We start from the raw sequence: 10,694 nt of genomic DNA, 5'->3' as shown, positions 1-10,694 counted from the left end.
CAGCTCCTTCATCAGTATTGTGAATTTGATTGGATAAAACTTTCAAGATAGTGGCGATGCCATCTGCTTCATCCACTGCTAATCGACCTGCATCTGAATAAAATAAAAACAACAAAGAAATCATAAGGGAGCGTTCACATATTACGTCATCAAAAATTTGCCCTTTTTAGACCCCCCCCCCCCTCCCCCAAGTCATCACTTGTCATCATTGACCTGACCCCCCCCCCCCCCCCCCCAACAGATGATGACGTCATCTAATTTAATAAAAACTAAAAGATAACTTTAATTTCCCAATATTTATTATTCGTTTTTCAAAATATAAACATTGATTATCAACGTTTGATAAAACACATTCAGACATTTTATTAATTTCAGAAACTTGATAATTTATGTTTTACGATACAATGGGGACATAAAATTTAAATTTGCAAAGATAAAATCTAACAAACATTATTTAAATTAGGCTACTTGGTGCAGGTGCTATTAAAAAAAATCCAGAAAGTGTAATTTAAAATAGTATAGGAGGCAAATTATTTTATAGCATATTAGTCTTTTAGTGGAATGAATTTCTGTTTCAATTTCCAAACATAAAATTAATTGATTCAAAAATGTTTCTGCCTTGGACCTCTGGCAATGTACTATAAATAGTATCATCAATTTCATCTTCATCGTCATCATTTTCTCCCATTTGCTGTTCTTCATGTATGCCGCATTTTCGTGAATGGTCTTTCATTGCTGTGATCGAGGAGTGGTACAATGAACATTTAGGGCAAGTTCGCCTTTTGAGAAGTGATACCCCTTTCCCATTTTGTTTCTTGAGAGATGGGTAATACTCATCATAGCAATTTATCTTTAGCTGTTTTGAAAGGAACAAACTTTGAAATAGGCTTAATTTGCCTATGTTTTGATGACATCATCTTGGGTCTGACCCCCCCCCCCCCCCCCCCCATGTCAACACATGTCAACATTTGGTAGACCCCCCCTCCCCCCCTAGCTGATGACGTAATACGTGAACGCTCCCATACACTAGATAACTATAAACATCAATTATAAACTAGATATTTTCAAAAACTATAACATTACTCCCCCAAGATAGAATGTGTAAAATGCTTTACACCAAAATACACAATGCAAATAGATACAGGGTTTTTTTTTCTTTTTTGTTTGTTTTGGTGGGAGGGGGGTTGTTTTGGGAGAAGGAGGAGAGGGGATGTAGTGTTTTGCTTTGTTTTGCAATCAGTGTCATCCAACTAGTTACAATCATTTATTCACTGATGATATTTAATATTGTTCGACTTTTGCTACAAGATGTTTTATAACCACAGACCTATAAATATCACCAGACATCAAAAATCTTCAGTTAACATCAAGGAAGCAATGACAACCACGAGACCTGGCTTCAATCCAAGTCACTTCATTTTTACTCTCTTGGTGAAAGATGGGTTATGCCTGCAGAACTAATAACCAAAAGTAAATAATAGGAGAACTAATGGTTTTGAAAAAAAAAAACAGCCCCACCCCTCACCAGCATTAATGAAGCAATAACTGCAAGACCAGTTTCTCTTACCATTATCATAACAGATATTTCCTAGAGCACGACATACTTGAGTTGCCAATCCAACATTTTTACTGGGGAGATGTGTGAGAAGACGAGGCATGAAGCCTCTCTGGACGAGGGGCTCTCTGACGCTCTCTGTTTTGGCCAATTCGGCAATGAATTTGGAGCTTGCAATCCTAATGGCTTCTTCCTTGCACCCAGCATCTCCACATCCGCCATCCAGGTGTGACAATAATGTGTCAATAGCAGAACTTTCCACTACCATTTTCTGAACCTCTCCACTATCATCTTCATCGTCATCGTCATCTAGATTGGACAAAGAACATATAACAATATATTAAAAAAGAAATCCATCAAAACCAAAAAGAGTTTATCCTGGTTTTGGCAACATTGAACAAATAATAGCAATAGCTTGCTACCCTAAGAATAGGACAGAAAATACATTCTGCCAAATCTAAAAGACCCAGCATCCCAAATCCCAATTGGGTGGACAGAGGGACAAAATAGACCAAGACTAAACTTGGGATCGAAACAGGGCCCTCCCCTTGTGAGGTTAGAGCTCTATTACTTGATTTTTAGGAACCTCCCCCCCCCCCCCCTCCCCTCCAAGCCATAGGTATATGAATGAATCTGGGGTCAAAGACAAGCAGGATCTTAAACAAATATTTAATCTAAGACCTCACTTCCCATATTCTCATGTCAGAGTTTAAGAAAATTATCCTAATGAATGAATAGAGAAGATCAAGTAAACACATACAAAAAATTAATCCAAGAATGGAAGGTAATTCATTTCAAGTGGAGGGAGGGACAGACATGCCCCACAAACATTGTGTTACAATTCATTTTCCCATAAACTCCATCCTCAGCCTAATCCTGATCCCAACATTTCTGTGTGGATTCCATTCACTCTCAACTAAAATTTTCAAGCAACATTTTTGTGACCACCTGCATCAATCTGGTATTATGTTGGAACGGACTTTTTGGAGAAAAATTAGGAAACTTGTCCATTTATAATTACCCCATTTTCCACTTTAGCAAAGGACCACATCTAAATTGCTGCACCCGAGTTATTTCACATTTCTCTTGAAATAGAGCCTTACAACAATTTTTTTTTTCATGGAACAAATACTTAATAAGTAAGAAACTAAGTTATTTGTCAGTTTCAACTTTGGAGAAACTTAACATTTCTGGGGTTTTAAAAATAATTTAGTTCTTTAAATTCATGAATAGCTAAATTACAAAAAAAAAAAAAGGAGAAAATAAAGTAACCCTGGATATAAATAGATAATGGTAAGAACAAAAGTTCTCAGTATATGTGGCCCACAACCATGACTCTGAATATTTTCAATATCTTCAATAGCTTGTACATCCAAAATCTAGAGGTGCCAAAATGAGTCAATAAAATGTATAGTAAAATAAAGCAAAATTAAAAAATAAAAATTAACCATAATGCAAATGTAATATAAATATCTCCTTTTCTTGTTTACCTTGTGTTGTATTTTTTATAAAAGTCATATTTCCTCCCTTTATTTTACTATACAACTTGTTCATCCCCTGATGTAATTTCGCTGATGATTTAATATTAAAATATATTCTTGGTCTTTCATTTTCATATATAAAACAGTGTCCTACCAACTCAAAATAATTGCCCAGATGCAACCTTATGCGTCTACCATTAGTAGGACTGTGGTTCGCCCAGTCAACTTATATAATTTGAGAAATAGTAGAACATTTTTGCTGCCTTTGAATCGAAATGGCAAGTAATGAGTTACCCCATATCATCTCTTGCAACAATAATTATGTGAATCGTTTTCTGACGGACAAATATTCATTCAAAATCAGTAAATGTTGAATCAGAAATATCTAGAAGACTACAGGATGTAATAAGATGATTGTTCATAGTTTGTAGACCACACACCAGAAGTGAATACTAAACAAAGCCTTACTCAGCTCAATGATCAATTTTGTTATCTGTGTGATGAATTTTTCTTGTTGCTCAATAGACTCTGTAGATTGAAGCTGTTTTAGCAGAGACTTGGCACCGTCTGTATAGAGAAAACATGTGAGATGATTCCAGTTTTAAAAAATTTTTAAGCAATATTGCAATATATAAGTCAAATAAATATGCACAATAAATTTGCTTGCTTAAAGAGGGCTTTAAAGTCACTTGAGCCAAAGTAAACTTTTCAGCTGCTTGTGGTGATTTCAGTCGAGCCTCCATTTGCGCGCATACGAATCTCGAATCACGTCACTTTCTACTTTCTTCGATTCACTCATTCCTTGTCAATCGTCGTGGAAAGGATCAAGTCAACATTTGTTGGCATTTGTTTTTACTTTTTATGTCTTTTTACGAATTCCAAGACAAGTTAAAATTCAAAACAAAAATTACTGTTGATTTCGGATTCAGCAAAAAAAGAAAAAAAACATTACAGAATGACGAAGTGGCAAATCTCTGCCAAGCCCTAGATTAAAAAAGAAAAGTAAGATTTCCTTTATTTTAAAGGAAATATACTGCACATCGTCTTAATAAGGAACAATTAATGTAAAACATTTGTGCACCAAGATCAATCCGTGGCAGTTAATAGTAAATAGTTGACGATTTACCAACTGGCAAAGGTCCGTGACAAAAAGAGGAAATATGAGAGAGAGAGAGAGAGAGAGAGAGAGAGAGAGAGAGAGAGAGAGAGAGAGAGAGAGAAGAGTAAAAGAGAGTATTAATTAATATTAATAACATCACTCTGTGGCAATACATCACTTCATGACACAAAAGGTACTCCGTGGCAGTTAAAAGTACACATACGTAGTTGATGAAAGGCACGGTCCTTGGCAATTGACGATTTGACAATTGTCAAGGTCCTTGGCAATTGACGCTACCAATTATAATGGCCCTTATAATAATTCAAAGATGTATATCGTGTGGGGATGACGGGGTAAAAACATTGAGTGATGAATAATTTTTGGCACTGATTTCCCAACTTATGGCTGCTGACTGATGATAAACTTTAACTGTCTACTTACGTGAGAAAAGTGAAAGAATAAGTTAAATAAGTATAAGAGTGAGGAACTCACCCATGTTGCCGGTCCCTGCTTACTTCAACTGGAAGTGGCGGAAGATGGTGGATTGCAATTAAAATCGAAATAGAAATTCTGATTGAGGGTAACAAGAGAAAAACTTGCAACAGAGCAGATGCTGAAAGAAATATAACTTTTTAAATAGATTAAAATGGTGAGAGTGTCAGTGAGTCAGTGAGTGAGCGAGTTTGTTGTTCAGATTAAGTGAGTCAGTCTGCACTGGGGCGAGATCTCCTGAAGGAGATTTTTAAAAGCTTCGTTATGAAGTCGAGCAGACGACCTCTTGCTATGTTTAATACTTCTTATTGACAAAAAACAGCGATGAAGAAGTAGAGGTTGATCAAATATTTTGGAAAACTAAAATTAGGAATCCATTATTCATGCACTGACGATTCTCATAAATAGCACTGTTACCTTGACACCGGAAGCAATCTATCAATTGCTTCGGCTTCGTACCATCTATGCTTCCATTATTCCGTACCATCAATGGTTCAGAAACCAGTTAATTAATTCCATTTGGAGTATAATATTCGAGTGAACTCCACGGGATGCTGTTATTATCATATTTCAATCCTTTGCCAATGAATGATACCAGGGGGCAGAATACAAATCTGGACAACTTTCGTCCATGCCACTGTCGCTCCTCCTCCTCCTCCTCCTCCCCCTCCTCCTCCTCCTCTTACCAATAAAGTTAAGTTAACTAAGTTTAAATGGTAATTATTAGGAAATTTTATGTTTTGTAATGTTAAACTCAAAGAAAAAAATTAATTGCTCCCAAATCAGTAATTATTTTGAGCACCAGATCCACCCCGATTTAATAGCATTTTGAGAAGATGGGTCACATTTAGCCATTCCACAACCAGGGCCCAAAGCCAAATTGAAAAGATACATAATAGGGGGTGGAAGAAAGATGATATATTCAGGGTGTAAAAAAAAATAGATTAATAATAATAATAATAATAATAATAATAATAATAATAATAATAATAATAATAATAATAATAATAATAATAATAATAATAATAATAATAATAATAATAATAATAATAATAATAAATATATAATAATAATAATAATAATATAATAATATAATAATAATAATAATAATAATAATAATAATAATAATAATAATTAATAATAATAATAATAATAATAATAATAATAATAATAATAATAATAATAATAATAATAAAAATAATAATAATAATAATAATTAATAATAATAAATAATAATAATAATAAAATAGTAACATTTGTTTTGTTTTGTTTTTAAGGGTTTTACGGCGCTTGCAACACATTAAGGTCATATCAGCGCCAGTAAAAAGGGAAAAAATGGGATAGTAAAAAGTTCAAGAATTACAATTAAAGCATCCAAGAATAAGGCAGACAAAGGAGAATTGGTTCGAAAGGGAACAGATGTAGATTCCAAGAGCACACTATCAGTGTACTTAAATAGAGATCACCTAAAAGTCTCATCCAGACACATGCACAGGTCCCCACTAAGAGGAATACACTCAAATGTTAACAAATCATATATAATACATAAATAAAACATAATAGAGTACATAACAGAGAGATTTACAAGGAAAAAAATATCATCTCCCAAAACTAACTATACATTTGACTGTTTCCCTCCCAGTCAAGGTATCCGGCCAGGGCCAGGACAAAACCAAATAATCTCATTCCAAGACAAAGACAGAAAGCATGCTGGATTGGAAAACAGACATAGGGGGATAGAAGACATAGTATGTACCTCCCTGCCCGCTATGGGAGGTCAGGATCCCCACCCAGAAATAATAGTAACAGTAATAAAATAATAAATAATAATAATAATAATAATAATAATAATAATAATAATAATAATAATAATAATAATAATAATAATAATAATAGATAATAATAATTATAATAATAATAATAATGTTTTATTTGTGCAGCTATGTCTTCTAGTGGTATGACACTCGCTTTCGGATCAGAAGGTCCTGGGTTCGAGCCTCGCGATCGGCGCATAGTTGAGTCCTTGGAAAAGGCTCTTTACTTACATTCTCTCACCGTACTCAGGTGTAAAACGAGTACCTGGCCGTTAACAGCATTGTCTTTGTCCGAAAAATTGTAATATCTCCTAACAGGTGTCATGTCCCGTCTTACATGTTAAATGTTGCTGTTGACCAGGGACCCCTTGTAAAGCACTTTGAGCACATTTAGTGGATATTGCGCTATATAAAAGCTCAATTTTTTATTTTTTTATTTTAATGGTTCTACGGCGCTTGCAACACATGTAGGTCATATCAGCGCCAGTAAAAGGAAGAAAATGGAATAGCAAATTCTATTATTACAATTAAAGCACCCAAGAAAACGTAAGACAAAGGGGAACAGGGAACAAATAGATCATCAGATATAGATTCCAAGAGCATAACATCAATGTGCTTAGTTTGAGATCACCTATAAATCTCATCCGGACACAAGCACAAGATCCAACTATGAGGAATACACTCAAATGTTTTCATTATATATTAAAAATTACAAATGCTACTAATACATAACAGAGAGATGATTTACAATAAAAAAAATATCATCTCCCAAAACAATAACTATGCATTTGACTGTTTTCCTCCCAGCCAAGGACTCCGGTCAGTGCCAGGACAAAACCAAGTAATCTCATCCCAAGACAAAGACAGAAAGCTTAGTTTTTCGTTTTTAAGGGTTTTACGCGCTTGCAACACATTAAGGTCATATCAACGCCAGTAAAAAGGAAGAAAATTGGATAGTAAAAAGTTGTAGAATTACAATTAAAGCATCCAAGAAAAGGAAAGACAAAGGGGAATTGGTTCAAATAGGAAACAGATGTAGATTCCAAGAGCACACTATCAAAGTACTTAGTTTGAGATCACCTAAAAGTCTCATCCAGACACAACCACAGGTACCCAATAAGAGGAATACACTCAAATGTTTACAAATGATATATAATATACAAAACATAATACAGTGCATAACAAAGAGATGATTTACAAGGGAAAAAACATATCATTTCCCAAAACTCTAACTATACATTTGAATGTCTCCCTCCCAGCTAGGGTATCCGGCCAGGGCCCGGACAAAACCAAGTAATCTCATTCCAAGACAAAGACAGAAAGCAAGTTGGAAAACAGATATAGGGGGATATAAGTGCCTCCCTGCCCACTATGGATGCCAGGAACCCAACCCAGTAATAATAAATTATAAAATAAAAATAATAATAATAAAAATAATAATAATAATAATAATAATAATAATAATAATAATAATAATAATAATAATAATAATAATAATAATAATAATAATAATAATAATAATAATAATAATAATAATAATAATAATAATAAATAATAATAAATCATTTAATTAATTTATTTTAAAGATAAATCTGATTGTTTCCTCCGGCTAAAGACTCCAGACATGACCCTGGTAAAACCAAATAGTCCTGTTCAGAATTAGAACATAAAGCTACATAGAGAGGACAAAAGATATACCTACATAGTATAGTGGGAGTGGGACACAGGATATTATCATAGTACGGCTGTGGATCGATAAAGAATCCATAGGCCCAAATTGCCAGAAACATATTTTTATGTGGCTTGGTGGCACTACAGTATGATATGGGTGTCTCACCTTGTCGCAGATGTCAGCAATGTTAAAGCATAATCAGTGCCAGTTGGGTGACAGTGATCGTGGAAAATTCTGGTCATTGTCTTTGGGTAAGGCACTTAGCACATATTATTACCTCCCTCAACTAAAAGTAAAAGACAAATGAGCACCTACTATAGGCTTGAAGAGAAAAAAAAACAAAAACTCTCAGATCTGAGACTTCAGAGAAGTGAATCATTTTATTCGAACTGATAGTAAGCTGCCAGAAACTGTGGACTGTAAAAGGTAATAAACAAAAATGAAAAGAACACCTTAAAAAAAAAGAACGAAAACTTTTCAGGCTCAAAACCCTTCTTCAGCCAACAACAACAAAACAATGAAAACATACATTACTTTTTTTAAAAACAGATCAACAGGAGACAAATATTCGGCACATCCTCTCTGTATAAAAGTCTGGGAATGTAAACAAAAGGAAGCGTTCTCTAGGTTGCTAAGGAGGGCCAAATTGAACGGAATATTCAACAACGTATAAAATTTGGTGCATTAAAAAAAATAAAGGGAACACAGGAAGAATAGAATATATATGTGTCAAATGTATCTGTTGAAATAAATCTAATAAATCGGTGAAGATAATAATCCAGAATGGACAGTGATCCTTTTGAAATGGACTGATCATGAATATGAGCTAATCTTTTCAATGTCTACTCCAATGATAAATAATAATGGTATAGATTTATAGTGCGCCAAACATCCCTTCATCAGGAGGGCTCTGGGCGCATAACAAAGATTAACTTAATAATGAAGCCCTAACACAGTACACGAACAACGCTAATTATACACATAATCAAAAGAAAGCCTGTCGGAATAAGAAGGTCTTCAATCGACGCTTGAATTCCTCTAGTGAAGACGAAGAACGTATCTCTAGTGGTAGTAAATTCCACAACCTTGGACCAGAATGCTGAAAGGCGCGTTCACCAGCCTTCACTCGACAGCGGGGTGTTTTCAATTTGAGGTCGTTCGTTGATCGAAGCGATCGCTGTGGGTTATACCGTTCAACGAGGTTTGAGAGATATGCTGGTGACGAGCCCTCCAGGCATTTGAAAACGATAGTTGAAGATTTATATTTAATCCGCTGGTCCACTGGCAGCCAATGCAGCTGCTGTAGTAATTCGGGAGCTGCAGTTTTTCTGTCTTTCTGTAGTACAACGCGGGCTGCCATGTTCTGTATTTTCTGGAGTTTGTTTATTTTGTCCTTTGTTAGACCAACAAACAGTGCATTGCAGTAGTCCATTTTCGGGAATATCAAAGATGTTACCAATTTGTTGCAAGTTTCCCTATTAATAAATGGTCTGATTGTTCTGATATTTCTTAGAATGCAGATAGCACTTGTTCTCACATTGTTAATATGTTTGTTCATAGACAGATCACTCTCCAGGGTGATGCCGAGATTTTTTGCTGATGTTGTGAGTTGTATTTTATCATTATCGTTGATTGTCAGTGCCAGTGTAAATGGATCTGTCTTATTATTTGAACTAGCAATGAATAAGGCTTCAGTCTTGTCGCCATTTAATTTTAATCTATTTGCAGACATCCATCTCATCACATGGTTGATGCATGATGAAGGAAATAACACAAACCTTAGAAACTAAACATGCAAAAAATACCAAAGGGCGATAGTCTAGTAATATTCCAGTCTGGTGTTGAGTCCATGAGGGTTTAAACATCCAATGATTTTAACCAGATGTGTTTCTTGTTTACAAAGAGATATAGTGTAGAATAGTAGCAGAATTTAAACTTGAGCGACTTTGGTGACGCTATGGCCAAGAAGGTTAAAAACCAAGGCCGCTGAAGTTGATGTATTAAAATTCTGCTACATAGACACTATATCTCATCGCAAACAGGTTCTGGTTTTTATTTATGCTTTCATTTTTGATGCTGTTAACTGAAGAACGGTTTTGAGCCTGAAACATTCTGTGTTTGGTATTTTGTTCTTTTTTAAAACTGTCTCCTGTTGATCTGTTTTAAAAAAAAGTAATGTATGTTTTCATTGCTGGATTGGAAAACAGACATAGGGGGATAGAAGACATAGTATGTACCTCCCTTCTTTTAAAAAAGAACAAAATACCAAACACAGAATGTTTCAGGCTCAAAACCGTTCTTCAGTTAACAGCAGCAAAAATGAAAGCATAAATAAAAACCAGAACCTGTTTGCGATGAGATATAGTGTCTATGTAGCAGAATTTTAATACATCAACTTCAGCGGCCTTGGTTTTTAACCTTCTTGGCCATAGCGTCACCAAAGTCGCTCAAGTTTAAATTCTGCTACTATTCTACACTATATCTCTTTGCAAACAAGAAACACATCTGGTTAAAATCATTGGATGTTTAAACCCTCATGGACTCAACACCAGACTGGAATATTACTAGACTATCGCCCTTT

At 34.7% G+C, this 10,694-nt stretch overlaps 1 protein-coding gene across 3 annotated transcripts in view; it reads right to left on the bottom strand.

Annotated features, from left to right (window-relative positions):
- The window catches only part of LOC144972547 (rap1 GTPase-GDP dissociation stimulator 1-B-like), a 28,394-nt gene extending 23,330 nt beyond the window's left edge, over nucleotides 1–5,064 (bottom strand). For 2 of the 3 annotated variants that reach the window (XM_078913874.1, XM_078913875.1), the window contains exons 1-4: nucleotides 4,628–5,053; nucleotides 3,505–3,603; nucleotides 1,568–1,864; nucleotides 1–93 (exon numbers count right to left, since the gene is read on the bottom strand). The exon at nucleotides 1–93 is cut by the window's left edge and continues 54 nt beyond it. In XM_078913874.1, coding sequence (XP_078770000.1) covers nucleotides 1–93; nucleotides 1,568–1,864; nucleotides 3,505–3,603; nucleotides 4,628–4,631 — 493 coding nt within the window. In that variant the 5' untranslated portion in view covers nucleotides 4,632–5,053. Of the gene's footprint in view, nucleotides 94–1,567; nucleotides 1,865–3,504; nucleotides 3,604–4,627 lie in introns of all 3 variants that reach the window. The other variant, XM_078913876.1, reaches the window with a different exon arrangement.
- Nucleotides 5,065–10,694: the final 5,630 nt, after the last annotated feature.

Source organism: Berghia stephanieae, chromosome 5, assembly GCF_034508935.2.
Source record: "Berghia stephanieae isolate SIO BIC M18660-M18661 chromosome 5, UCSD_Bste_1.3, whole genome shotgun sequence".
In the NCBI taxonomy this organism is placed as follows: Eukaryota; Metazoa; Mollusca; class Gastropoda; order Nudibranchia; family Aeolidiidae; genus Berghia; species Berghia stephanieae.
The sequence above is the reverse complement of the archived record's forward strand: the minus strand, read 5'-3'. Positions and strand labels throughout refer to the sequence as shown.